Source organism: Cucurbita maxima, unplaced genomic scaffold, assembly GCF_002738345.1.
Source record: "Cucurbita maxima cultivar Rimu unplaced genomic scaffold, Cmax_1.0 Cma_Scf00022, whole genome shotgun sequence".
NCBI lineage: Eukaryota > Viridiplantae > Streptophyta > Magnoliopsida > Cucurbitales > Cucurbitaceae > Cucurbita > Cucurbita maxima.
Window position 1 is genome coordinate 529,692 of NW_019272038.1, and position 27,541 is coordinate 557,232.

Genomic DNA, 27,541 nt, shown 5'->3' on the forward strand with positions numbered 1-27,541 from the left:
GCAGTATGGAAACATTCAACCCCTGTATCAGCTCTAAACTTGGAAGCAACTTGAACGTAGTCATCAAGAATGTAATGACCGCTCTCCGATGCATCGAATCACAAATCGCTACGTAGACTCTAGGATAAAAAGCCTTACAACATTTTCATTTGCTAAAATGGGAGACGCAATAAAATTAAAGCTATTTGATAAGGATTAAAAATCAAAATAATTCCAAAACATAACGGGATCCGCGGAAACACATCAAAAGAAAATCAGTTACAAAATAGCATAAGTTTTCCCAAAATAAACATCAAAATGACATTAAAACGACATGGACAAAGAGGACTCGATCTAAGGGTCTCCACTATAGCCGCACGGCTCCACACGTTCCCGCCACCGACATTGGTCTACTTAACACCTGAAAAATAGCAACAACATGGGTTGAGTATAAAAATACTCAGTAAGCAACCTTCTTGTAGGCTCTTATCAGACTTAATCCTATTCACGGAAAACTTTGGCTATATGCTCGAATCTATCTCTAGCAAAGTCTACTATGGTCTCAAAAGAAGACCCCATGGATTCTCATTGATATGGATTTTCTTCCATTCCTAACTATCTAATGAGCTTAAATATGTGGATTTTCCCCTAGTGGTGTCTAGCCTTAACTACCTATTCCTGAGAATCAATAACTACCTGTCACTACGCCCCGCCGGGATGGGTCATATTAAACTACCTGTCTTACACCCCGGTCGGGTTTAGATCAGTAAAAGGCCATGGCTCTCCCCGCTAGGAACCCCTGACGTGGTACTACAGTAGGATACTTACTAAGGCCACCCATATCCACAATAGGTGACAACTAAAAGACGGTAACTCATAATCTATGAAATTCATAATTCACGCTATCTAGCACATAGAAAAATGGTCCAATTCACAAATGAGCAATAATGGGCTATCCACACCCCAAAACAAAGCAGAACAAAGTATCAAGGCTCACATCATACTTATCATGCAAATCAAGAAATAACAACCTATCTCGACTTCCTAGAAAACACATAAACCCAATGCCTATCAGAGAAATTCACAATAATGCAAGCAGAAGCTATATAACCCTAACTATAATCAAGGTATAAACACTCACGATATCGAAGTACCATACATGAAACTAATGTTAACCAAACTCGTAAGTATAATACTAGATCATTTGTCCATACTCCAAACCGACTCCTATAAGCATTTCTTAGAACTTGCTCCATGCGGTTACTTACTTGTTGTAGACTTCCCGAGCTTGTTTCGGGTCTTCAACAAATTTCCAATTCCTTCAAAGATCTACAATTAGGTCCTACATTGAGAAAATATATCAAAACTATAGAAGTTGAGTAGGATTCGAGTTAAAATAATACAAATTTGCGAGCATTGGCCTCTGAACCGTGGGTCATGCATACCTTCGGGTCTGGTTTTGGGTAGTGGATCGGAATCTGCAAATTGGGTCGGGTCGGGTCGGTTCTGGCAGAGCGGTTTGGTACAGCGAGTCGATTTGGTCCAATGGATGTTAAATCCAACGATCAGCTCCTTCCTTCCCGCGACTTTTCTTTCCTTCTTCAGCTTCTTCGCCACTTGCCAATGTTCCCTTTTTTGTTTTCCTTCTTATTTCAAAACATCCTGGTTCAACCCCCTCCCTCCGATTTATTGGCCTCTCATCAACAAGAGTTAAAAAGTTTTTTTTTTTTTTGGTAGGTAGCAGACCTACCCACTGCCTTTTCATATTTCTGTCTTTTCATATTTCATATATATACACTTATTTTCCTTTTATTGGTACAGCTGGCTTTTCCTCATTTAATGCCAGCTGTACGAGTTATTTTCCATTTACAATATCATTGCTAACAGGAAGTTCATGTTCTTGGATGAATAACATCTTAGACCACTGAGGAAGAAGAAAAATGCTACTCTGAAGTTTTGCGTCCCATTACGAGAATCTGGAAGAAAAATGGTGGGGTGTCAAGAATAGAGATTTCTTTGATTTAAACTATCCGGCCTCCCCCACCAAAGTTATCCTACTCCTTCCGAACCAATAATTCCTAACTCATAGTATTCAGCCTTCGTCTTTGCCATGATTGTGAGATCCCACATCAATTGGAGGAACGAGTGTCAACGAGAACATTGAACCCCGAAGGGTGGTGGATTGTGAGATCCCACATCGGTTGGAGAGGGGAACGAATCCTTCTTTATAAGGATGTGGAAACCTCTTCCTAGCAAATGCTTTTTAAAAACTTTGAGGGAAACCCAAAAGAGGACAATATCTGCTAGCGGGTGGGCTTGGAAAGAGAGTAACTGGAGGTCATTCGCAGAGTAAGAGAAGGCCAAACTAAGTTGGCACCAACTCAACCCTTTAGCGTGTAGACCAACGGTTCCACACCAGAGGACAGAATTAAAGAGGAAGTTAAGATCTCCATTTTGCTTTTCACACTGTAGTATAAACAAAAGAACGAAAAAAAAGACAGCCTAGAGAGGGAGGAAGAGGAAAACCCCACCCAAAAGGTCTAGTGGACTACACGTACGAAGTGTCCTGTCTTCCAATGAAGTCATCATCAGAAAGCTTTTCACAAATATAACTCCATCTTGGATTAAAGTTAACCAACAGACTACTATTCCGAATCATTTCAGCAGTGTTCAATGCCTTTTTGCCCGCTTCAAATGGGGATTCCCCATCTTCTGGCTTGCCCTCATATAGATTTTCATAGTCTCCAGTCAGTTTTTGGAGGGAATTAGATATCAAGGAAAGAACACGACCTTATTCATTCTTCTATTTGAATTCAGTTTAACCATTTTGGTTAGGAAACCGCTTCTTTTTTCCTGAAGAATTTCTCTATTTAGAGGACAAAGCCTTCACTTCTAACTCTTGGAAGAACTTGTGGCTGATAGGGAGATGTGTAGTACCTAGACAACTTTAAATGTTGTATATGGAAAGTATTTTCCTTCAAGATTCCTCTCATAGCTCAAATCGCACTTCCTCTCTATCTCCATCCTTTCATTCTTGATTAACCTATGGGGTTCCATCTCAATGGCCAAGGTATTTGATTGGAAAAGATCCATTACAAAATCCAGACTTGAGTCTGTGTCTCAAAAGTCCTTCTACACCAATTTACTCCGGACATTTACCATTTAGAAAGTTTGGTTTTAACTTTTAAGCCTCAAAGATCTAAACTATCTTCTGCGAAGTCTTCACCTCTACAAACCAGATGGTTTCATACTAAAGATATGGTTCACCTTTACGTTGCACTTCCAACTATAGAATTTTTCCCAATATCACAAGCATGTTGACCATAAATGAGCAGCCTACTGGATCAATCAGCAGCAACCACAAAAAGAGCAGGGGATAGCACATCTCCTAAACTAAAGCATTGAGACGTTACAATTTCCTCGAGATTTTTTTTTTTTTTTTGTATCAGTCCAAACCCACCGCTAGCAGATATTGTCATCTTTGGGCTTTCCCTTTTGGGCTTCCCCTCAAGGTTTTTAAAATACGTCTGCTACAGAGAGGTTTTCACACCCTTATAAAGAATGCTTTGTTCCCCTCTCCAATCAATGTGGGATCTCACAATCCACCCTCTTTCGGGGCTCAGCGTCCTCGCTGAGACTCATTCTTCTCTCCAATCGAGGTGGGATCTCACATTTTTTCATTTACAAAAGCTTTATAGTTACATGATTTTTCGTAGGTTATTGGATCTCGTACTGTAAACATGCTAATAGAATAGGACAGTGTAATCTACCAGAAGCTCCAATGGCCCACCAAAAGTTAATTAATTGCAGTATGAACCAAATTGTAGTTAATTCTTATTGGGACATCTATGTTATGGGGATAATTTTAAGTATATCAATTTTTAAAGTTAAGCATTGATTCTTGGCAGGCAGTCTCGTGCAAGTGGGAACATTCCTAAAAGATCTAAATGCTATAACCTTCTTCACGGGTCTTCTGTCAGTGAATAACAGTTCTAAGATCTGTGAAATTTCATAAGTTTTACACAAACCTACAAGCTTCTCACAAGTGAAGTGCACAGTTTTTGCAGAAGAGACGAATTACCTGAATTGCACTCCAAGCGTTTATAGAACTGCCATCTTCTTCTGGTACATCTCTAGTAGATGTGGATCCTCAGAAAGATACTGCATCACAAACTTGACCAAAAACTTATCCTCGCTAATCAAAAATGCTCTGCCAAAACTTGTCTTCTTGATAAAACCTTTTGATATCAGGTGCTGAAGAATAGACGACCTCGGAACTACCCTTTTTTCAAAACTAAGATAAAGTACATTTGGGTACTTGGAAATTTCTTCGTGCGTCCAGTCCAATTTGTTCATAAAGAAATCCAAGGCTCTCTTTATTTGCTCTTCAGACGAATACATAAACGTGGGCTGCTTGAGAAATAGAGATTGAAACTGCTCCTCTGACCACCCAAAACTTGTAAAAATATGCAGTTTCGATAACCATTTGTCCTTTTTCATCACTGAAAACGTACACAGCCCATAAGTAAACATCGGGCTCGAAGGATTAAAACCAGCTTCCTTCGTCTTCTCGACGATGTCACTGAACTCTTCCGCATCCCTTGCTAGTGTCCTCGGGCGCGCCCAAATCATCTTCGCGATGTTCGAATCAAGCACGCCATTAGCTCTCAATAGTTCGATATTGGGAGCCACAGATTCTGAAAAGTTGTGCAAAACCCATGTCCCACGTCTAGCAGAAAAGAGCGAGACTATACCATCAGTAGAGCCAAAGAAATTTCTGAGAAAATCAATACACGGAACAATCAGATTCTTCAAACTCCTTCTAAGAATTGACGGATCCCTAGAGATTACGTCGACGAGAACATGACCGGTGAAACCATTTCGAGAGAGAAACTCAATCTTAGGTTTGAGTATTGTGTCCGGATCGGCAAGGAGGAGATGAGGATGTCTGCAAAAGATACTGGCAGTATCAGACAGTGTGAATCCATAGGCCTTGAAGAGAGCAATGACAGAGTCGGGATTTGCAGTAGATTTGAGATGGATTCGCTTCGCAGCGGCGAGAGCTGAATCCTTGGAGAATCCAAGGGTATGAACAAGGTAGTCGACCGTCCGATTGTTGGTTGATTCAGAGATTTTAGACAGAGAAGAGAGGAAATTGCGGGAAATTGTGGGGTCGTTCCCTGCAAACTTCTGGAGTTCTTGAGCAAAGAAACGCAGAGGAACTTTGAACAGAAAATTGGTCATTGGAGAGTGAAAGAAGAGGCTGCGAAGGCGGGATTCAATCGAGGGTTGCGTTTGGACGTCCCGCTCTCTTGTTGATACAGTTTTTAATTTCTAGTTTAAATTATTTAAAAAAAAATGCTTTCTAAGTTTTTCCAATAATTTAGCTCTTAAAGCTAAAAAAAATAAAAAGTTGATTAGGTTATTTACGTGATTTTATCCTTCAGGCTTGACAGGCCATTATCACAAAGTTGAGCTTGTAAAGGAATATGGGGATAAAACAACGTAGTTGTGAAGGATAAAGGTGGGAGCGACCGAAGCGGTTATCGAGTTCGTAACGAGGTTACAGATCATGCTCACATAGCTTTGATAATGCTAAATATGGGATCCTAGGCCAATTGAAAAGGGGAACGAAATAATTATTTATAAGGGTGTAGAAATTTCTTTCTAACATACTCATTTTAAAATTGTGAGGCCAATGACTATATGCAATAGATGTTAGGTCCCTAAAGGGGTGGATTCTGAGACAGACGTAACGAGTCAAAAACAGGCAATATGGACTAGATTGGACCTGCAAGGGGTGGATTATGAGATTCTTACGTATATAACAAGTCAAAGCAAACAATGTGTGCTAGATGTTGGGTCTTTAGTGAGTGGATTATGAGATTCGAACATACGTAACATGTCAAAACGAACAATTGTAGAGCTTACCACTACACGTAACAGGCCCTTAATTTTTAGTTGTATGTAACTAAGTTTTCAAATGGATTAAGCTAAGTGCATTTATTTATTTATTTATAAATAAACAATATTTTAGCTAAATTTATATTTTTTTAAAAACAATTTTATTTGTATGAGATAAATTTATGTTTAAATAATATATTTTTTTAAAAAAATTTACTGTCAAAATTTCTCACTCTAATTTGTGAATTAAAAACAAGTAGTAAATAAATAAAAAAAAAATAATAAATGTGATATTTTTAATTAATTATTGTTTTTAATTTTTTTCTTTTACCTCGTAGATAACGGTCAATGATAATCAATAATAATAATTTGGAACATCAATTAACTAGTTATTAGGCTAATATCTCAAGGTATTTTCACAAATGGTTAAAAACGTAATATACGCATATATGTGAATCCTCTACGTACACGAACGAACACAAAGATGAAAAAATTTGTGCTCGTCAATGAAAACATCGACGAGCTATCAATCACGAGTGTATTTTATGAAATTTTGAAGTACAGCAATAGACCACTAGACACGAGTGTATTATTCTATTAAAATTGAATGTTGATCAACAAATGACAAAAAGCGGTTATATCATATCGTTAAACTTAAACGTACATCAACGAGCCATTTGACATAAGAGTACTGTTCCATCAAATTCTAAAGTATATCAATACGTTACGAGCCACAAGGCTAAAGTAAAAAAAGAGACCAAAATGAATTAAAGATGAAAGGAGATAAATTTAAGGATGACAGCAGAAACCGAAACAACGGAAATTAATGAAAAACAGTAGAAAATAAGTTGGAGACGTCTAATAAATTGACGATCAAATTCTAAAGTTTATTGTTAAGTTACCACTCGTGAAGTGTTAAAACCGAAACATCGTGAACTGGAAGAAAAAAAAAAGAATATTTAAGTAATATTAGGAATATTAGACGAAGAATTAAACAATAAACAGATAAAGCGAATATTTTAATTAAGATTAAAAAAAATATAAAGCGAATTAAATGATAAGTAAAAATAAGGGAATATTGGAAAGTTTTCCTCTTGGGTTATGAGATATTGGTTTCCAGGACTCCCAAACACACGAAATTTCACGCTGATGACATATATATATGTCGAGACGCCATTTCAAGGCGCCATTCGTAAAGTGTTACTTTCGACCAATCTCTCTCTCTCTCTCTCTCTCAAGCACGCCGTGGAAAGAGAACCAATCGGCTTCATCCATTCAAGTTTCCAGCCTCAAAAGTCGTCTCCTCAATCTCTGATTAGCCTCCTTTTTCGTGCGGCGATCTTCAATCCACTTTCTGAATCCATCGGTGTTCTTTTTCCTTCCATCCATCGGGAAGAGGAGGACAGCTCTGGCGTTTGTTCATCGTTTTTTGTTCATCTTTGCAGTGGATACTTTACTTCACAAGCTCTGCCATCATCTAACTGGTGTGTTGTTCTTGATGAGGATAACTTGATTCTTGATGTATATGGATGTTCGGAATAAAATCAATCAATCTATCGGCTGTTAATTGGAATCAAACGTTTTAAGTTGGGAAGAAATCCTGAATCCGTACTTACTGTGCAAATCATTAATTCTGAAACCAACGTTTGGGTAAGTGAATTTTTCTTGCCTCTGTCTCTGCTTTTTAGTTTTCTAGTTCTGCCTCGACCTTTGATGCACTGAGATTTGTTTGTTGCTCGCTTACTGCTACTTTGATCATTTTTCTTCACCAATCAAGTTGTTGTTTCTTTGGTGGATGGTTGATTCTGAAATGCAAAGATCTGTTGTGTGGTAACATACTGACCTTTGTAGGATAGATGAAAATAATGCTGAGATATCAGTGATTGTTTACCAATTCGTTCTTTCAGAATTCGAAGTGATGGAACTGGCTCAGTTAGAGGCATTGTGTGAAAGACTTTACAATTCTCAAGACTCAGTGGAGCGAGCCCATGCAGAAAACACTCTGAAGTGCTTCTCTATGAATACTGATTACATTTCCCAATGCCAGTACATTCTCGACCATGCATTGACTCCTTATGCACTGATGCTTGCGAGCTCAAGTTTGTTGAAGCAAGTCACCGATCATAGCCTTGCGCTGCAACTTCGTTTAGACATCCGTAATTTTCGAGTATCTTGGCATCAACTTATTGTTTTATCAGCATGCTAATTTTTTCCTTCTAAATGGTAGTCATTAATGTTGTTTGTAGGAGGCTATCTTATCAACTACTTGGCCACCAGAGGGCCTGATTTGCAGCCTTTTGTCAGTGCATCTTTAATTCAGCTACTATGCCGACTCACAAAGTTTGGTTGGTTTGACGATGACCGATTTCAAGACATTGTCAAAGAATCTACGAACTTCTTGAGACAGGTGATAGCCTATGTCATAGGTCAGACATAAAGCGCGCCAATGTGTCCACTTCCCTTCTTTTCACCAGCACAAAGAAAAAAAAAAAAACGCCATTAATTTATAATTTCATTGGCTGTTGTAGTGGGAGGATGTCTCATCCGGTATTCGTTTAACGAAACGTTTCTGATCAATAAGAAAAGTCTCTCTGATGCAACCACGTAGCAACTAGGTTGAATGAATTTCCGGTTATACCATAATTGGTATCGGGGTAAAAATATGCTGCGACAATACAACGTGCACAAAAATTGAGTAAGAGGGGTTGCGGTTCATTCGACGTTCGAGGATCCAAACAAGCAAAAAATACACGTTATAGTACCTCTAAAAACATGCCAATTACAAGAAATGTTAGGAAATGAGAAATCACTAATAGATTTGGAAAGAAAACACCAGGAATAGACTTTAAACAAGCTGAATAAAAAATGTCTGCCCAAGGAAGAAACTTGAAAACTCTTTGATTTCTCCCCAGCCATAGTTCTGATAATGTAGTTGCCTATATTCTTTTGAAATTATATTGCTTCAGTTATCATTTTTATGGCTAGTACTCCACTTAATGTCTTATGACCCTCTTTGCGTGCAGGCAACATCAGAACACTACACCATCGGTTTGAAGATATTGAACCAACTTGTATCTGAGATGAATCAGGTTGGTTTTCTTATAGCTACCCTTCTTATCTGAAAATTACTAATCTATTTGGGAAAGGGAGATTTAAATGCGGATGTTTCCCTAACACGTATTTTTCTTGTAAATTGAAGTTGTAAGAATAACGAATATTTTGGTGATGAGAGTAGTTGTTTGTGGAGAGTTCCATTATTCCCAGTTGGATGCTTTTTTGGTGGTAAAATCATAAGAACGAATCTGCCACATGCCAGTGTACTATTTTAATCTCTTTTGAGGCACCTGGGTGATAATTAGGACAGTGTGGATAAGAAAGAGAACAAATTTTTATTGTGACATCTTTCATACATTAACGTAAGAGTGGACTAAACTGCTAATGGAAATTCTTGCATTGTGGATAAATTCGTTTGTTCTGAGATTTTTGGTTTAATATGGTTATTGGCTATGGTAGGTGTGAATTTTTAGAAGAAAATCAGACTAGATTGTTTTTATCCCCATTTTTGGTTATGTCAGTTAAATGAATTGACTTCTTATTTGTGCTTGCCAGCTTTATATATGCGTATGAAGTGCTGGTTGAATGAGTTGATTAATTGTTTATGCTTGGTTACTACCACCTCTGCACATGTATGTATGCATATTGCTCTGGAGGATTTGTTTGAGCTGAGTTTTCCCTAAATTCTTTCATGAGTTAGTTGTATGTAGAATTGCAAAATTTGTACTTTGTACAGAGTCACCATTGATGAGAAACCGAACTTTCATGAAGACAAACGAAAATGTATGATTAGCAATACAAGAAAAAAAGAAAGGCCACTACTACTACTAAAGATGCCTACACAAAGAATCCTAATTAATAAAATCACAAAAAACATCTCCAATCAGCATACATACGTATTACGTCCTATCAATACTATTTGTCAATTCAATTTTTGTTTGAATTTTTTTCTTTATAATTTTGCTACATTTTTTAGTAGATGTGAAAGTGCACGATCATTTTTATACACATTTGCTGTATGTATATTTATTTGTACAGCGAACCTGTTTTAGTTTTCCCCCTTTTATGGTTTTGTGGTGGCTGATTTGTTCACTTCGTATATAGGAGTACTAATCCTCAATTGTACTAGATAAAGTTTGGCTTCGGGGAGATATTTGTTTCTTCAATCAAATGGATTATATGATTGGAAAGGAATAATTTGAAGACAAGTGCAAAACTTAACTTTTTTGCCTGGAGTAATAACTTTAGCTGCTAGTTAGGTGTCTAATTCTTAATATTTCTTGATTGGAGTCATTCTATTTCTGTCAATTTATTTTTATGCTCTCAAACTTTGTTTAGGTGTCGTAATTTTTTTAGATCAAGAGCTTTTATCCTCGTTTAAACTTTATTATTTAATTTCTACTAAATAAAGTATAGTTTTTTTATTAAAAAAACCCCGTGTGTGTATGAACTAGCAATTGACCTAAAGTAAATTAGACCTGCTAATGCTTTTTGCTAGGATAGACATTTCTTTATCGATCATTTTCCTACATGGTTTTGAGTTCAGTCTAGATAATATTTGTGAGGATTAGAAACTAAACTTTTACTTGTTGATTGTAGGTGAAGACAGTTTCAGAAGATTTTAGACAGTGGTTATGTTCAAATACTTGTTGGAGGAAAGCATGTTTATTGGCTTTTTGGGGGCTTCGTGTATTTATTTTTTAAATTTTAAATTTTTATATTTATAGTGGTGTACGCACAAATGGACTCTTGATCCCCACTTGGTCTTCATAGAGGATCTAATCCTCCATATCTTTTAGGTTGTAATGATTGACGTTCAATTAATAAAAATTCTCATTTTGTATGAAATAGCAAGGTTGCATTCAAAATCAGTATACCTATTTTGCTGCTTGTGTTTATGTTGTTTTATATTGGCTGTGTGCATGAACGTGGGTTTATTTCCTTTTCTACTTTTCAGGCACCTTTAAGTTGAATTTCGTATTTTATATTATTATGTAGTTTGTAATTTTTTGACATCAGCAACTTTTTCTTATACTGGCATGTTTATTTTTTAGCCTAATCAAGGATTCCCTTCAACAAATCATCGGAGAGTTGCTTGTTCCTTCAGGGACCAAGCCTTGTTCGAAATCTTCCAAATATCTTTAACATCCTTATGTCAGTTGAAGAACGATGGTAACATGCTAATTTACTAAGTTGTCAACATGACCAAACCAGTATTTTTTAATTCTTTGAACCTTTCTACCTTAAAATTTTATTTGCCTCGTTTACTGATGGATTTTATTTTGTGTGGCATACAGTAGCTGGTCGTCTGCAAGAATTAGCACTTTCTCTATCACTGAAGTGTTTATCTTTTGATTTTGTTGGGACCTCCATTGATGAAAGTTCGGAAGAGTTTGGTACTGTTCAGGTATTTCATTTGGTTACCTACCATTTTTCGTTTAATTTTATCGTTGAAGGTTGGAATAGTCTTGGCAAGCATAACATGTACAACAACTTTATGGAAAAGAAGCCCAAACCTTCATTCTTTTATGGTGTGCCCCTTATGAAAGAGATGGGAAATTTCTTGAACACGTTTTTTTCCTCTTCATTTTTTTTGAACAAGAAACAAAACTTTTCATTGAATAAATGTCAAGAGACTAAAGTTCTTGAACACGTGTTTTTCACTTACAAGTCTTTTAGTTTAAATTTGATCGCAGTTGTTTCAGAGTTTTGGCCTTAGGTGGTGCAAATCTAGCAATTTCTTGCTTATCTCAATTGGTTAAAACATGTGTCATTGACCAGGAAGTTAGGTTATGAATTTCCACCTCACATGCTGTTGAGCTAGAAAAAATTTCTTAGATATTTTTGCTCAGGCTTACAAGGACAATCCTTTTGTTAGCAAAGTTAAGGCCCCATGACTTAAAGCTGTAAAGGCTGCTTGTTTATTATTATTTTTTAAGACAATTATGGCTGCTTATTGAGGTTTGATGCTTATGTACCCTTGATTTAACTTGTTCTCTTGTGAAATTCTTTGGCCAAATCTGTTATATTACTTCCTTTCTTTGATTAACGGTAACTCAAGTGCATGTTTCTAATCTCTCTTTTTTGAGGATAGGAGGAGATCTCATATCCTTCTTATTTTTCTTTTTCCTGGTTGTTAATGGAATGTTTCTTATCCAAAAAATATAAAGAGATCGGGATGATCGTGCATTATGTTTGGTGTTGCAGATTCCATCTTCTTGGAAGCCAGTTTTGGAGGATCCTTCAACTCTACAGATATTTTTTGATTGCTACGCCATTACAAAAGCGCCTCTTTCCAAAGAGGTTTGTACTGTTTCCTGATGACTATAGCTACTGGATATTGATTTTTGTTTATTGAGAAACCAGGTGAAGCTTCAGGCTTCGATTTAGCTGTTAGTTTTGATTATTATTATTATTATTATTATTATTATTATTTAATGAGGAACCAAACTTTCGTTAAAGACAAATGAAGGAATTCATGTAGATAATAAAAAAGGAAAAATCCCACCACAGAATGTGGCCTATACGAAGGAACTTAACTAAAAATTACAAAAAAGCTCCGGTCGTTGAGCGTAAGATGCAATAGATAAGCTACACATTTAAAATTCTCTTATATCTTTCAAGCCAAATGTTCCATAAGATAAAAAGCTGCAAATTAAAGGCTCTCCCTTGTCTTGAAACAGTAGGTAGAACAATACCTTAAGAAATTTGGTTTAGCATCCAAGTTTGCCCTTTTCTGGTAGAGATGAACAGCACAGTGACAAGGTTTCTTAAATCCATTTTTTGAAACATACCAGTTATTCATCGATATTCTTTTTAATTCTGGATTCATTTGCTAATTTATTTTTTCGTTTAACAATACTTTGTTATGGGCTTCCAAAATTTTCTTCTAGGCACTGGAATGCTTGGTGCGACTGGCTTCTGTTAGACGCTCTTTGTTTACAAATGATGCTGCCCGTTCAAAATTTTTGGCCCATCTTATGACAGGAACTAAAGATATCCTACAAACTGGGCAAGGTGTGTTTATTATTGCATTCGTACTTTTGATATATGTATATGTCTGTGGTTGGCTTTTAAACATTTTAATATTTAATTATTATTTTTTGGAGGGGGCAGATGGGTGGGGAGAACTAAAAGTCCTTGTCCAATCAAAGAACTTTTGTTTTTAATTCTTATCTAGGATGGTCAACTTTATTTTTGTTTGTATTTATTTTCATTTTTGTGAGGTGCCACAGTCATGCTTGTCCATGACGTGTTGCCCATGGCTGCATGCCCATTCCAAAACATTTTGACCTTGCTTTCTTTTTATGTCTCTCATTTTAGCACAATTAATTACTTTTTTTGTATTTTTGTTGGCGTATGACTTTTTGCCATGTCTGATTTTTACACATGCTAGAGACAATTTGTCTCATGTACTGTCAGTCAAATCTTCCTATTCGAGCTATATCTATCAATGTTGTTTTTGTCCCTTGTTACTTGATAGCACATAATATTTATTTTCTCAAAATGCTTTCTGAAACTTTCTCTAACTTTATTTTTTAAGAACGGGGTTGAGGATATGAGATAGTTTATTTGCACCATTGGTGATCCGAGTTTGAGTTGGTTGAATTATTCAAGGGTGAGAGTAAGTGCCGCACAATCACTTTGAGCCTCGAAGAAGTGCGATTGCAAGTAACTTTGATACCCACGAGTTACTTGGAGCTTGCATTTAGCTTTTGTTGTGTCCTTGTAGCATGGTTATGTTAATTGATCAGTATAGCTGAGTGGTGTTACTTGTGGCGTTTACATTAAAAAAAGGTGAAATCTGAAACTTGTGGAGCTATAAGATTATAGAATTCCTTGTCTAATAGTTGATTATTATACTTCATAGCTTGTCAGCTTTTAACTAGCTCAAGTATCATGATAAGTTTGGCTTTGTTAGTTTCATCCTAATGATTGAATTTTGGAAAGTTGTTTTTTCTTTTGAAACCCAGATTTTTATTTTTTTTTCAATTGTTTTAATTTATATTTCGTTCATATTTTTTTTCTACTTGTCTACTTTTTATTGGTGATCAGGTCTGGCTGATCATGATAATTACCATGAGTATTGCCGTCTTCTTGGACGTTTTAGAGTGAATTATCAGGTATTTTTGTTCTTCTGCTCTGTAGCTACTTTCACCTGAACTGTGTGCCTGTGTGTGGATAGAGTTGACTTTGTGTGGCTTATGCTACAACATTTTTGCATCTTTTATGTCTATATTTTACTCGGTGCATTTATTTTTGCAAAAAACTTCCTCTTTGTCTTTGATCATATAGGGGTGGACAGTCTTATGTCCGGCCCCCTCAATCTTTTGAAATCTCTATGCATTGAATAACAATTAGTATGATCTACATCCTTGGGCCCTCCATATCTCAGTTCTGCATCTGCTCGTGTATGGAAGTATTAGTTCATCATAATATGCGTTTGGGTCCAATGCTCCTTTTCGCCATGCATAAACTAAACCGACAATTAGGATAAGCACAAAACTTAAAGCTTCTATAAAGACGGATACCCTTAATACATCAAAACTCATTGCCCATGGATAAAGAAAAACCGTTTCAACATAAAAAACAACAAAAAACTAGAGCAAATATATAATAACGGATTCGAAATTGTACCCAAGCATCGCCCATTGGTGGAATGACAAAAAGAAAATGGAAAAGAAAGTAAAATGATTGAAGAGATCAAAGCAAAGTCATAGTGTCTATTGTCATGGTTGTACATTTTTACCCATGCGGCGTCGTGATCTTGACACGCTCACGACAAGCCTTGAGAGAAAACCAAGCCCCATATTCATTTTTCTCTTGTCTTTGTGGCTTCGTTGGACCTTAGACGAGATTTTTCTTCGCCAACCGAACATAACTTGTGCGGAATCCAAGCTCGTTCGGCCACACACGCCGCTTGTGCGTGCATGTTCAATCTTCTGCAACCCAACCGACTTGCCTCTACACTAATGACTTGACCTTTCCTCTACTCGGGGTCAAGGTCTCTCATGTGTAACGTAGCATCTTATCATGTCATCTTGGTTCCCAATTAACACGCCCATAAGGTCTTTTGATGCCATCCCAAGTCCTGGGATGTCATTGACCAACTTAGCTCATTTGGTCATGGTCATCGAGAATGGATCCATGTGTCGTTCATATCATCGGGACATTTCAAACATCCATCCATTTGGGTTCTATCAAGGCATTAGACCCTCCCGTATCTATGCTAGTTCATTTACGGAATCCGTTCCAAATAGTGGGTGTATAATCCAACCTCTGACACATGGGCGAGGATGCAATGTCGGCACACCAGTGCCGTCAAACACTATCCTTGAAAAACCCATTTCAAAGGATGGGTGCCACTTGAGGGTCGCTGCTTTGCGTGTTTCGACGTGAGGGTCACTGCTTTGCGTGTTTCGACGTGACGGTCACTGCTTTGCGTGTTTTGACGTGAGGGTCACAACCTACTTTCTTCATAGTATATGATTGTGACATTCTCCCCCACTTAAATTGTGGCTACCACACTAATATACTTGACAGCAATAAAATGGAATATGGGAGGAGAGGCACAAATTGTGAATAGTGGAGATGAATCGATCTGAGAGAGTAAACCAATTGGGGAAGTAGAGGAGAGGTTTCAAACACAAAGGAATGTGGTAAAGGGTCAAAGGAATTAGAGAACCCATATTAACCCCCATGGTCCACTAGCCTATCTCTAATCCCACTGCTAGCTATATTTAAAAAACACTTGCCCAAGCTAATTTTTCCCCTCAACCATCCTCCCTCAGTCTTTGATGGCTCAAAGTTTTGACCTTGGTTTTTGAACAGGATATATGGTTCTTACCTACCAAATTTCTCTGTAATCAATCATGTCTGCTCTTTTGCTTACTCTTTGACATAAAAATTGAAATTTTTCCTTCAGGATTTAATGATATATTTATCTGTTTTTTTGATTTGTCGGATAGATATTACGATGATTAATATAGATATTTTAAATTAATAAAATGTAAGCTTACGTATGACTGCAGGAGCTACTCACATCTATACAATTGTTTTGCAGCTGTCTGAACTTGTGAACGTGGAGGGCTATAGTGATTGGATACGTTTAGTGGCAGAGTTTACTTTGAAGTCCTTGCATTCTTGGCAGGTTTATTGAAATAGTTGAATCTATATTGAAATATTCCACGAATAATCGATATCCACCACAAATCATATCTATGTGCATCACTAATGAAAATAATGGAATGTTGCCAGTGGGCTAGCAGCAGCGTTTACTATCTCCTAGGGCTGTGGTCCAGATTGGTGTCATCTGTTCCATATTTGAAAGGCGACACTCCAAGTTTATTGGATGAGTTTGTGCCTAAAATTACTGAAGGTTTCATCACATCAAGGTTGAATTCTGTGCAGGTGAGTGACCTATCTTTTTTTGTTGAGACTCGGTGGTTTCTGCTTGCAAAGTAAGAAGAAGCTTTCTCCATGCGACTCTATAATGTGCAGGCTGGATTACAGGATGATCTTTCTGAGAATCCATTAGACAACGTTGAAGTCTTACAGGATCAACTGGATTGCTTTCCATACCTTTGCAGATTTCAGGTCCAAATCATCTTGTGTGGGGTTTCATTCTTTTATTTTTTAATTGAAAATTACTTTTGGTGTTGCGCCTTTAAATATGTAAATTTAGCTTCATCATTACATGTTTTGATTGGTGCCTTTTGCCTTTTGACCCTTGCATTTTCAAATGAGTTGCAGTATGAAACCAGTAGTTTGTGCATCATAAATATCATGGAGCCCATATTGCGAACATACACGGTATTGTTATTGATAAGCATGTTGAAATCTTATTTTGCTTGGTGGAATTGTCGGTCACTTATATTATCTTTTTGTTTTGACTGAAATAGGAAAGAGCTCGGCTGCAAGGTAGTGATAACAGTGAACTTTCAGTTGTTGAGGCCAAACTTGCATGGATTGTTCATATTATAGCTGCTATCGTCAAAATAAAACAATGCACTGGTTGTAGGTCAGATAACTCTTCCGCTTCACAGGAAGGTGGAATTTTCATTTCACGATAATTGTTGACTTTTCCTAATTTTAGCTTTTACTGTCATCAGTGTGGAATCGCAGGAAGTTCTTGATGCTGAACTATCAGCTCGTGTGTTGCAATTGATAAACGTTACTGACAATGGTCTACATAGCCAGGTATGTCTGAGATATCTGCCTCATGTTTCTATAATTCTCACCAATGGTATCTGCAGGTGGAAAAACTGTTCATTGTTTTAGCTAAATAGTATCTACATCTGAACCAAAAAGCATTAGCCTTTACCATATTGATAGGAACCAGGTCTTGAGATTGAATCATAAGGAGATAGGGCCTGAAACTTTATTACGATATCATTTAGAGATAAACGGGTCTCCCTTTGAGTGTCTTCTATTACTATTATCTTTTTTTGTAACTACTTTTAATTTTTTTTTAATGTAATTTTGTCTTCTTTGATGTTTTCTTCTGTCGACTCCTTTGGTTGACCCTGTTTCTTAAAGCCATTTTTTTGCACTTTCATTTGCGACAGTTAAAGTTGGTTCTTCTAACCCAATAGTGCTGCTGCTGCTACTACTACTACTAATAATAATGACTAATTGCCTCCATCTTACTATCCTTTCATACTCTACTCATAACACACCCTATCCTCGAGGTGTGGGTCAAGCACTGTTTAAGGAGGGGGAGAAGCTATAACTTATAATCGATCGTTTCTAACAAATTCTTTATCTAATGACAATCCTTACATTACTCTACTCTCAAAACACACCATATCCTCGAGGTGTGCGTCAAGACCCCACTATTACTTAACTGCACCTATCTTGCTGACCATAGAAGGTTCATCTACAATCACTCCTCAAATATCTCCGATCAGAATAAAATTCAGAATCCAAGTATTCAGGTTTGCGAATTGAGCATCGGTCACTAGACCTTTTTCTAATTATGATATTGGTTTGATTTTATTGGATTGGAGTCCTTATATGTAGTTTATGGAACGTTCTTTTGTAGGGCTTATTTTTTGTATGCCCTTGTATTATTTTTCATTTTTATCAATTAAAGCACAGTTTCTAGAAAAAAAAAAAAAAAAAAAACCATTTATCGGTGGTTCTCCTTATTAGTGGTCACAAATGTTGAAAACTTCATGCCCATAAGTTCATCCATCGACCCCGGCTCATATTATTGGTAACCATGTTTCTATTTTCTCCCGTCTCCAAATTGAGCCTTCTTTCCCCACTTACTGACAGCCCAGCTATCCAAGACAATTCTTCAAGACGCAAGCAGATAGTATGCAATTCTTCAACCCATTTATTTGCGTCATACTCACCAGGCTCATACGCAGAACCCTCCAAGAGATTTGAAAATTGGTGCCTGCTAGAAGCGTCATGCAACAAAAATCCCAGCCCCAAAGTCTATGTTGTTCAGCACCAAGCATAAAATAATTCCTTAGTATGCATTACACATGGACCCCTGCCAACTCCTTCCGTTTCTCATGCCTCTATGCCTTAGGCTGCTCCCCTCCCTTGGATCTCCTAGTTGGACTCTTCAAATTATGAATTGTGTTGTGAGGACCCCAACCTCATTTGGAATATGTGAATTGCTCACTAAAGCAAAAAATAGCATTTAAGGAAAATGATCGGAAGATGAGAAATAAGTATTTGAAGAGGCTAATTAGTGCCCTCAAAGGCAAATGATGGCATTTGAGTTGTTCCTTCTTGGGAAAAATTTCTAGCGGACGGACATTACTGCATCATAACCAAAGTATCTGAATTTCCTGGGAAACTACCAGTCAAACCAAAGGTATTAACCATGGCTGTCTTTTTTTTTTTGGGTGATTGGACACGCTATAAATTTCATAATTAAAAGCACTAAAACAGTCTTAAGGCCATAGAGAGAAGGCATCCCCAGATCATGAGGGTGGAGTTAAACAAACGGACTTTAATCTAGGTTGATGACAAAAGAAGAGTAATTACAGGAAGGTTTCTGTAAGGCACTCGATCAATCTTGTCATAAGTACTTTATAGGTCTCCAACCTTTATTTTCCTTTTTCTCCAGTTATCTGCATTCTTTTCTGCAGATAAAAAGGCATCCGAGAGTTGTCTTTCACTCTAAAATTAGCTGGTTAATAAAATAACGTTTGTGCTAGGATAAAAAATTTGGATTCAATGAGGATTTTAGCAATAATTTTACATAGACCAATAAGTACGTTCATTCCACCTATTGAATCTTTGCATGCCTCATTTTTTCTATTGAAGATTGTTTCTCATAAAATAACGATATTGCATCTAGAAAAAGTATCATTTGTGCAAGCTTCATATCCCCAAGTTCATTTACCTTCGCTTCTGCAGAGATACAGTGAAGCAAGCAAGCAAAGACTTGATCGAGCTATTCTTACCTTCTTCCAGAATTTTCGGAAGTCTTACGTGGGTGACCAGGCAATGCATTCTTCCAAGGTAATTAATAAATATACCATTCTGTTCTATATGAAGGGTAATATGTCGCATCTATTTATTCCTTTTTTCAATTGCAGCAGTTATATGCGCGGTTTTCTGAACTCCTTGGACTTCATGACCATCTTCAACTGTTGAATGTGATTGTCACCAAGATTGCAACAAATCTCAAGTGTTACACTGAGGTGAAAGATCTATTCATTCTTTGTATTTATTATAATATTGCTGTGTTATGGATTTAAATCAGTTTTTTATGTATATTCCCAGAGTGAAGAGGTCATTGATCACACCTTAAGTTTGTTTTTGGAGCTGGCATCTGGGTAAAATACTTGATAAAAATGTTATAGTTCATGAAATTGAAATCATACGTTATAGATTTCTGATCTCCCCTACTTTTCAGATACATGACGGGGAAGCTGCTTTTGAAATTGGATACTGTTAAATTCATTGTTGCAAATCATACGGTACTACTTGCCGAAGATATTTTTTTAGTTCTTAGTTCATCTGAGCTCAAATTATGTTATATCCTTCACTCATCTCATTTAAAGGTTTTTCTTCAACCTGAAATTGTAGAGGGAGCAGTTTCCTTTCTTGGAAGAATACAGATGTTCTCGCAGTAGGACGGCTTTCTATTACACCATTGGCTGGCTAATTTTTGTGGAGGAAAGCCCTGTTAAATTTAAATCCTCAATGGAACCACTGTTGCAGGTTAATTTCTCTCATCCTTGTCAAATATATAAATGTGCCGATGTGCATGCTTGCTTACATCCTATGCCATGCCATGCCTGCAAATATGCGTATCTAGCTCTTTCAATTAACTCACATGCTAATTTTTAGCAAAATTCTCATTTCTCTTCATACCAAATTATTTGACTGGGTTAAACTCTTATTTTAGCATGTTTCTTTAATATTCGTTGTAGTTCTACATAAAATCTTGCCAATGAAAGAAGACTTTAACTAATTAATTATTTCATTGTCTAGATTATCAATTTACTTTTTTTTAACCTTTGTACATCATATTGTCATCAGTCCTACGAAAGTTGGATGGCCTCTGTACCAGGAGCAAGTAACTTCGCAAAATGCTCTTAAATTTTGTCTTGTTTTTTATTTGGTCAAATCTCTTTTTTCCTAGACTTCAGAAAAGAGAAGTGGTTTGCTTATCCATAAAAAATTATAATAATAATTCATCGTCATGTCTGAGGACTGAGATCAACTATAGGTACCGATAGAGTGAAAAGAGTTTATTGTAATTAAAAAAATGTGTGAAGAATTAATTGAACTTTTTTTAAAAAAAAAACTAATTAAGTTCTTTGTGGAAAATGAGCTGATACATATGTTGATTATAACTAATAAAAAGAGGGAATATACTATGATGCGGTAGTAGGAAAAGTTTATTGACTCATATATGCCATGTTTTAGCTTTGCTCAATTGAGATTTCATGACATGTTAGGCTTTTATCAAATTGGAATCAACTTCTGACTCCTTGTTTCGCACCGATGCTGTAAAATATGCCCTTATTGGGTTAATGAGAGATCTCCGAGGGATTGCTATGGCCACAAACAGGTAACTTTTTTGAATATTTATAATTATCTCAATCTTGTGACTTATTTATACGTTTTCCTTCCTCTTACAGTCGCAGAACATATGGACTTCTATTTGATTGGCTATACCCTGCACATATGCTTCTCTTCTTGAAAGGCATTTCTCAGTGGACGGACACACCAGAGGTACTTAGTATATAGTTTTTTTTCTTCTTCTTTTTAACTAGAAACAACTTTTAAAAAATGAACAAGGTGGAGCCCATTTGTGCCTTTGTATACGAAACTGGCCAACTGTCACACTTTCACAGTAAGTCAAACAGAAATATGAGAAACAAGCAAAGGAAGTTGCCTATGGTCTAACTGCGAAGTAACCAGATATTTAGTAAAATAACCTTCAAGGATGAAAATGACTTGTACTAGACCAATTTTCAGTTTTTCAATTTTCAAATGAAGATTTCCAATGGACGTACATTTCCCGTCAAATTTCATTTCCGAAAAGCTATCATCAATTTTCACCAAAGCCTTATCAACCATAAAAAGATTAGTTAATACCTTAGACTGTAAGTAACCTTCCGAAGCTTGTTTTACCTTCTGCCATGGATCACGGGAAAACATCCAAGATACCACACAAAAAGCTCTGAGATTTAAATCCATCACTTCTTTTTCTTTCCTTACCCAGAAAGAAGTATTTGACATCGCCTCAGGGGAATGCTGCTAGATACATCTGCACCTCTTACCTCTGCAAAATTTCTAAGAATGTGCTTATCTTTGCTTCCAAACGACCTTAATAAATCACCAATCTCAGGCTGCTTTCCAAATGTTCCTACTGTAGAGATCACAGAAACAAATGTTATTTGAGAGTGTTTCTTGCTGCCACATTGAACCAAAGATGATACACATACAGTTATTTGAGAGTGTTTCTTGACATTTAGGTTTGGGAACCAAACTTCTGCATCACATTTTCTAGATGTAAACAATGAATGTTGTTATTGTTCTATTTATAACCATGTATTCTCTTCTCTGTTGGATGATATGATTAAACGATATATTCAGGTTACAACCCCATTATTGAAATTCATGGCTGAGTTTGCGTTAAACAAAGCACAGCGCTTGACTTTTGATTCATCATCTCCCAATGGCATACTTCTTTTCCGAGAAGTCAGCAAATTAATTGTTGCTTATGGATCAAGAATTTTGTCTCTCCCAAACCCTGCTGATATCTATGCCTTCAAATACAAGGGAATTTGGATTTCCTTGACTATTCTAACTAGAGGTAAGTATATAGCTATCCTATGACTACAATTTTGATAGGCGCTATTGGCTATTTTTGTGGGTAATATATTTTTCTCTCTTACTGGCTTTAATTCATTTACTGAAAATTTGAATTTTCATTTTGAAACATGTTAACAACATTTTTTTCAGTCAATTTTATCTTGACTTTGCGAGTTGCTGCATCCATTTCGTCATTTATTTATGTCTTGATAATCTTTGGGGCTTTATCTGCTTCCTTTATCTCTTGTACTTGTTAGGTAAGGATTCTAAGTTAGATTCATATTTCTAAGTTCACTTGTATTAGCAAGGTCAATCGTGCATATAGTACATGTTCAAAAGTTTTTCTGTTAACTTTTTTTGTGTAGATTGAAAAGAGAATCAGAATCAGATGCTTGTTGTCTTAGAAATTTTAGGAACTATTGTATGCTTCAAATTTAGTAATCTTTTCTATAAATTGCTGTTATTGCAGCTCTTGCTGGAAACTATGTCAACTTTGGAGTTTTTGAAGTCTATGGTGACCGAGCACTTTCTGATGCACTTGATATTGCTTTAAAGATGACACTGTCAATTCCTTTGGCTGACATATTGGCGTTTCGAAAGGTGTGCAGACTATTTCCTTTAGCTCATGGTTTTAGTTTCAAATACAAGATTGTAAGTTGTAGCGTATCGTATATTTAGAAAAGGGTGCAACTGTAGAACAACTCCAAGTCCAAGGTATTGCTTAACTTAATAAAAATTTATGTATAACTTTGCACTGTCTTCTTGTTAAGAATATGAATAAAAGAAACTATATACATGGCAATCTATCCATAGAAACTTCTGAGTCTAGTTAGGATTTAAAATGACATAAGAGTAGAATATCATAATGTAATTTTCTCATTTGATATTTACAGTCTTTTTTGGCCTTTGTCTTAATTTTCAAGCATACAAATGAGGAGAAGGTTAGAATATATGAATACAAAGATTAAATATATCATAGTGTATTATGGAGAGGAAATGTTATAAAAGATTTCAGAATTTTGAGTCTGGTCATTTAAAAGTTTCATCTTGGTGTTTTCTTTCAAAGCCTTTCTATCCTCCCAATGGCTATCACTCCTCCATCGTCTGCCTTCTACCCCACACCTTCAGCCATGCTTCTCCATCCACGACACCGTTCCTTTTCATCAAAATTGAAAGATGGACCTTTTCCATATCAAGTGACCCCAAAAACTGAACTTCTTTAGCCTCATGAAGCTACTAATGAACGGAGCTTTTCCCTAGCCTTTGCTAGAGAAAAAATTATGTTGGCTCCATGTTTGTTTCACCAGACTTTGTGAGCTTCCATTGACCCTTAAGTTCTTCAATGAAACAAGGGTTTGGGAGACTGTTTTTTGGTTAGAAAAAATATCCAACAAGAAAGGACACTATGTTGAAATTGCAAAGCTTGGTGCTTCTGAGGGCTTAAATAAGCTTATCCTCCCTGGGAGTGAGAACAGAAAAGGTTGGCGCAACTTCATCTCCATCATTACCTCCTTCACCAATACCAAGTCGGCCTCCATTATGGAGCTACCTCTTATAAGAATGCATTAAAGAGTAGGCCCACAGAATAAGACTGCTAAAGTCCCCACTCCGCCATTTGCATCCCTTATGCTATTGTCTGCTGTCATCATTCAACGTGAGCACCCTCCATCATAACTGGCATGATATCATGTGAGACCTTCAACAACACCTATCGGTCTTTTCTTCTGTAAGTCCCATACAACTGGATAAGGCTCCTCTCTTGTGAAGATGCAGAACAAGCTCGAGTCAATGTAAATATCAAGGGCTGGTACAAGGTTGGGAAATTTAAAGTGTGTTTTTACCCCTAAAGTGCTGAAAATATGCTTGGTGATCCTATTGTGCCTTCATGTGGAGGATAATTACATTGGGTACTTGGCTGGAATCCATGGAAAAACTCCCTTAATGCAGATGAAAGAGAAGCAATGCCCCATCTTCAGACCGATTGATGTGAGTTGGGATGGTCCCTAGAAGATTGACTGCTGCATTAGGGACTTGTTGCGGGAAGGGCCAACTTTAGATATTTGCAATCATTTGGTAGTATGGGATGTAGTTTCTCGGTAATTACTAAAAATGGACAGGGTTTGGGAATACGAGTAAAAGAGGCAGTTTTATCTTTGAGAAGGATGGCTTTTGCAAACAAGTCATAGATAGTAAATGTGTCTGCAACATAGACATGATAGGATTACCAAGGCTAGGAGAGGCCTGAAAAGTTCTGACAGGAGAGATGCTCTATGTATAGCCTCTTGAATTTAGTGTACCATTTAGGCAGAAAATTTTATTAGATTTTTTTTTTTTAGTTATTCTCTTTGTACGACGTTTATTTTGACAGTTCTCTGTTTCTTTGCAGCTGACTAGGGCATATTTTGCTTTTCTGGAGGTTCTGTTCAGCAGTCATATTGTTTTTATTCTAAATCTCGACACAAGCACATTCATGCATATAGCTGGTTCTCTTGAATCCGGCCTTAAAGGTCTGGATACAAATATTTCATCACAGGTATGGTTGTGCATAGCCTTTCGTCTTACAATTGTTTCCTGTTTTTCCTTTATCGTTTTCTTTTATTAACCAATTACTTATCACTTTTACAGTGAGGCCTGTGGGAGGTTTTTCCTTGGGCAATCTTGAGAATATTATTTTTATTTACATGTAACCAGAGGTCTTTTAATTGGTGTTCCAGTGTGCATCGGCTGTTGATAACTTGGCAGCTTTCTATTTCAAGAACATCACTATGGGAGAGGCTCCATCTTCACCTGCTGCTATTAATCTCTCTCGTCACATTGCAGATTGTCCCACTTTGTTTCCCGAAGTAAGGAACTTTCTTGTTATCATGCAGATGAATTTCCAACTTTCTAGTACTGAATGTACAAATTTGTTCAAGTCGGGGGGGCCTCTTGGTTCTGGTTTTTATAGTTTTTAATGTCCCGCAAACAAATAGCGTTATTGCAGTTAAAACATAACACAAATGAATCATAACCTAGTAGCTTTCAGTTTTTAGAACAGTCATTTATTATGTTATAACAAAAAGATCTCATCATCAAATCCACGTCAATAAACCTTTCCTTGTATTGAACATATTATTATCAGCATGAGCCCATTAGGGAGAGATAATTGATTAGATAAATCTCAGGTGATAGCGTCGGGGCATGTTTGTGAATGATTTTAAAAGGGTTAAAATCACTTTTTAAATCATTTTGTAACATGCTTTTAATTATGTAAAATTAATTTTTATGATATGAAATTGCGTTTAAAAGTGCATAATCAAACATGCTCAAGTATGCATGTTTTAGAGTAACTTTGAACATGGACAAAATGATTTTAATCCTTTCAAATTCATTCTCAAACATGTCCTTAATTGCGCATTTGGGTGTTTCATCTGCAATCTTTAACATCTCTTTTGAAAAACAAGAGTGTGTTCATCATGTTTGCAGATTTTAAAGACCCTTTTTGAGATTGTTTTATTTGAGGATTGCGGCAACCAATGGGGTCTTAGCAGACCAATGTTGAGCTTGATACTCATAAGTGAACAGGTATAATGATTTGTACTCTTTCTATTTATTAATTTCTTTTACAAGCCTTCAAAATTCTTTCACTTGCATTCAAATGACAATTATATTGTTGAATGGACGATTTAAGTATAACCTGGAATGCGACTTTAAAAATTGTCATTTGTTTGCAGATGTTTGCTGATTTGAAGACTCAGATCATGGCTTCTCAGGCAAGTTGCCTTTTCCTCTTATTCATCAGAATTGCAATTCACTTCCCATGCCGATTGATGTTATGTTGGGAATGTGCGGATAGAAAATAAATAAATGTTAAAGGAAAAAAAGAGCGGTATTTTGAATAGTTGTCATATTTCATAGATGTGATTTTTTTTAGATTGCCTGCTCTAAGAGAACTGCTACATATTTGGGGGAGTTTGCGGGGTAAATTTGATTCCATCTCTCCTAAATGTGGGTGAGAGAAAAAAAGCAAGAACAAAAATCCTTTTAACGCTCAATTCTTGTGTCAAAATGCAGGCAGTGGATCAACACCCGCGGCTCTCCCTCTGTTTTGAAAAACTAATGAAAGATGTCACTCGAAGCTTGGATTCAAAGAACAGGGACAAGTTCACCCAAAACCTAACCGTCTTTAGGCATGAATTTCGTGTTAAATAGTTTCCATTCCTTGCAAAGGAGATTTGATGATGAATTGTCTGCTCAAGACATTCCTTCGCTTGGGAGAAAGGGAAAAAATAACAGAAGAACAAAATCTGTCAGGTGATTAGCATATATGTTTCGAGTCGAATTATTAGATCGTTTTTCGTAGTACTAACGTCCATATTGCCAGAAGACCCCGAAGCGATGCGGATAACTAATAACTGCACAGGTCTCCATAGCAAGAAAGGTATGTTTTGTGTCCCCCCAAATTATAATGTGTGCTGAAGAAGCTTGGTACTTGGTAACTAGTAGAAGTAGAGGAGATGAAATGGTAGTAGTAAGAAAAGGTTTGATTGAAAGTTTGGATATTGCAAAGGGTGGTTTGGAATTTTTTGCTCTTACGTAGGTTGTTGATTTTAGATCAATTCTTTTTAGACAACGGTTTTTTCAGGTGTCTAGGGGTTGCTGCTGATATAATGTACATTATTGTTTAATATTCTTTATACCTTGTTGATAATATAAGGAAAAAGCAGATTTGATTTCTCTTCCGTTTCTCTTTTTTTTTTCTCTCTCCCTTTTGGATAATGCTCTCTAATTTCTACATTTGGATAGTCCATTAGTGTGGTTTGAAATGAATTGTTTAATGAATTATGAGTATTTCATTTTGTTTGTTATCGAGTATGATCATTCTATGAACTGCAACTAAAAATTTATTTCGAAGAAAATACTTTTCAATTGATTAAAACATATGTTATCATTCGGAAGTTATTCTTTAAAGTATTTCAAAAATTAAAGAATAATAAAAAGAACGATGTATTGAAATTATGGTGTGATTATATTACATATTATATTGGTTATACTATATTATGTTAATGAGATTGATGGAGAGTTACACTACTTAACACTATCTAATTCATTTTAAACGTTAGTTACACAGCAAATGCGTCCCATTTCAAAAGCCCTTTTTTTCTGAATCATGAAAATTATCGTGATTAAATTTTTATTATTATTATTATTTTTTATTTTTATTTTTATTTAATTTTGTATACTTTTAAGGTCTATCTCCAAACTAATTTCAAGCATTATCACGTAATCATTTATCTCAACTATGAATGATTTAACTATCAAACATTAT

At 36.3% G+C, this 27,541-nt stretch overlaps 2 protein-coding genes across 8 annotated transcripts; one reads left to right on the forward strand and one right to left on the reverse strand.

Annotated features, from left to right (window-relative positions):
* Positions 1–130: 130 nt before the first annotated feature.
* Positions 131–5,295, reverse strand: LOC111496044. Of its 3 annotated transcripts, none has more exons than XM_023146287.1 (2): positions 4,061–5,295; positions 131–400 (listed from the first exon to the last, which is right to left on the reverse strand). In XM_023146287.1, exon 1 carries the CDS (start codon positions 5,221–5,223, stop codon positions 4,081–4,083), a length of 1,143 nt encoding a protein of 380 aa, XP_023002055.1. In that variant the 5' UTR covers positions 5,224–5,295; the 3' UTR covers positions 131–400; positions 4,061–4,080. The 3 variants fall into 3 exon arrangements, with proteins under 3 accessions (XP_023002055.1, XP_023002057.1, XP_023002056.1); XM_023146289.1 differs by lacking the exon at positions 131–400 and adding an exon at positions 1,850–1,955; XM_023146288.1 differs by lacking the exon at positions 131–400 and adding an exon at positions 2,987–2,989.
* Positions 5,296–7,010: 1,715 nt separating this feature from the next.
* On the forward strand, positions 7,011–26,951 carry LOC111496038 (exportin-7-like). Of its 5 annotated transcripts, XR_002720414.1 has the most exons (30): positions 7,014–7,533; positions 7,791–8,039; positions 8,130–8,290; positions 8,907–8,972; positions 10,992–11,109; positions 11,235–11,344; positions 12,145–12,240; positions 12,831–12,954; positions 13,993–14,060; positions 16,001–16,087; positions 16,195–16,347; positions 16,438–16,533; positions 16,690–16,749; positions 16,839–16,957; positions 17,049–17,136; positions 19,318–19,422; positions 19,500–19,604; positions 19,687–19,739; positions 19,820–19,883; positions 19,993–20,127; positions 20,871–20,983; positions 21,054–21,147; positions 22,015–22,234; positions 22,703–22,833; positions 24,620–24,766; positions 24,948–25,076; positions 25,699–25,797; positions 25,947–25,985; positions 26,287–26,526; positions 26,600–26,951. XR_002720414.1 is itself a non-coding variant. In XM_023146264.1 (29 exons), the coding sequence occupies exons 2-29, from the start codon at positions 7,802–7,804 to the stop codon at positions 26,422–26,424; spliced, it is 3,156 nt and encodes a 1,051-aa protein (XP_023002032.1). In that variant the 5' UTR covers positions 7,014–7,533; positions 7,791–7,801; the 3' UTR covers positions 26,425–26,951. The 5 variants fall into 5 exon arrangements, 4 of the variants coding, with proteins under 4 accessions (XP_023002036.1, XP_023002032.1, XP_023002035.1 ...); XM_023146264.1 differs by having other exon boundaries at positions 26,287–26,951; XM_023146267.1 differs by having other exon boundaries at positions 11,238–11,344; positions 26,287–26,951.
* The last annotated feature ends 590 nt before the right edge of the window (positions 26,952–27,541 follow it).

Bases quoted from the DNA above. Each gene is read 5' to 3' on its own strand.
- LOC111496038 (XM_023146264.1), top strand. From the start codon at position 7,802: ATGGAACTGGCTCAGTTAGAGGCATTGTGTGAAAGACTTTACAATTCT. The intron at 20,128-20,870 runs GTTAATTTCTCT...ATGACATGTTAG, and splicing joins CAATGGAACCACTGTTGCAG to GCTTTTATCAAATTGGAATC. The intron at 25,986-26,286 runs GCAAGTTGCCTT...GTCAAAATGCAG, and splicing joins CTCAGATCATGGCTTCTCAG to GCAGTGGATCAACACCCGCG.
- LOC111496044 (XM_023146287.1), bottom strand. From the start codon at position 5,223: ATGACCAATTTTCTGTTCAAAGTTCCTCTGCGTTTCTTTGCTCAAGAA.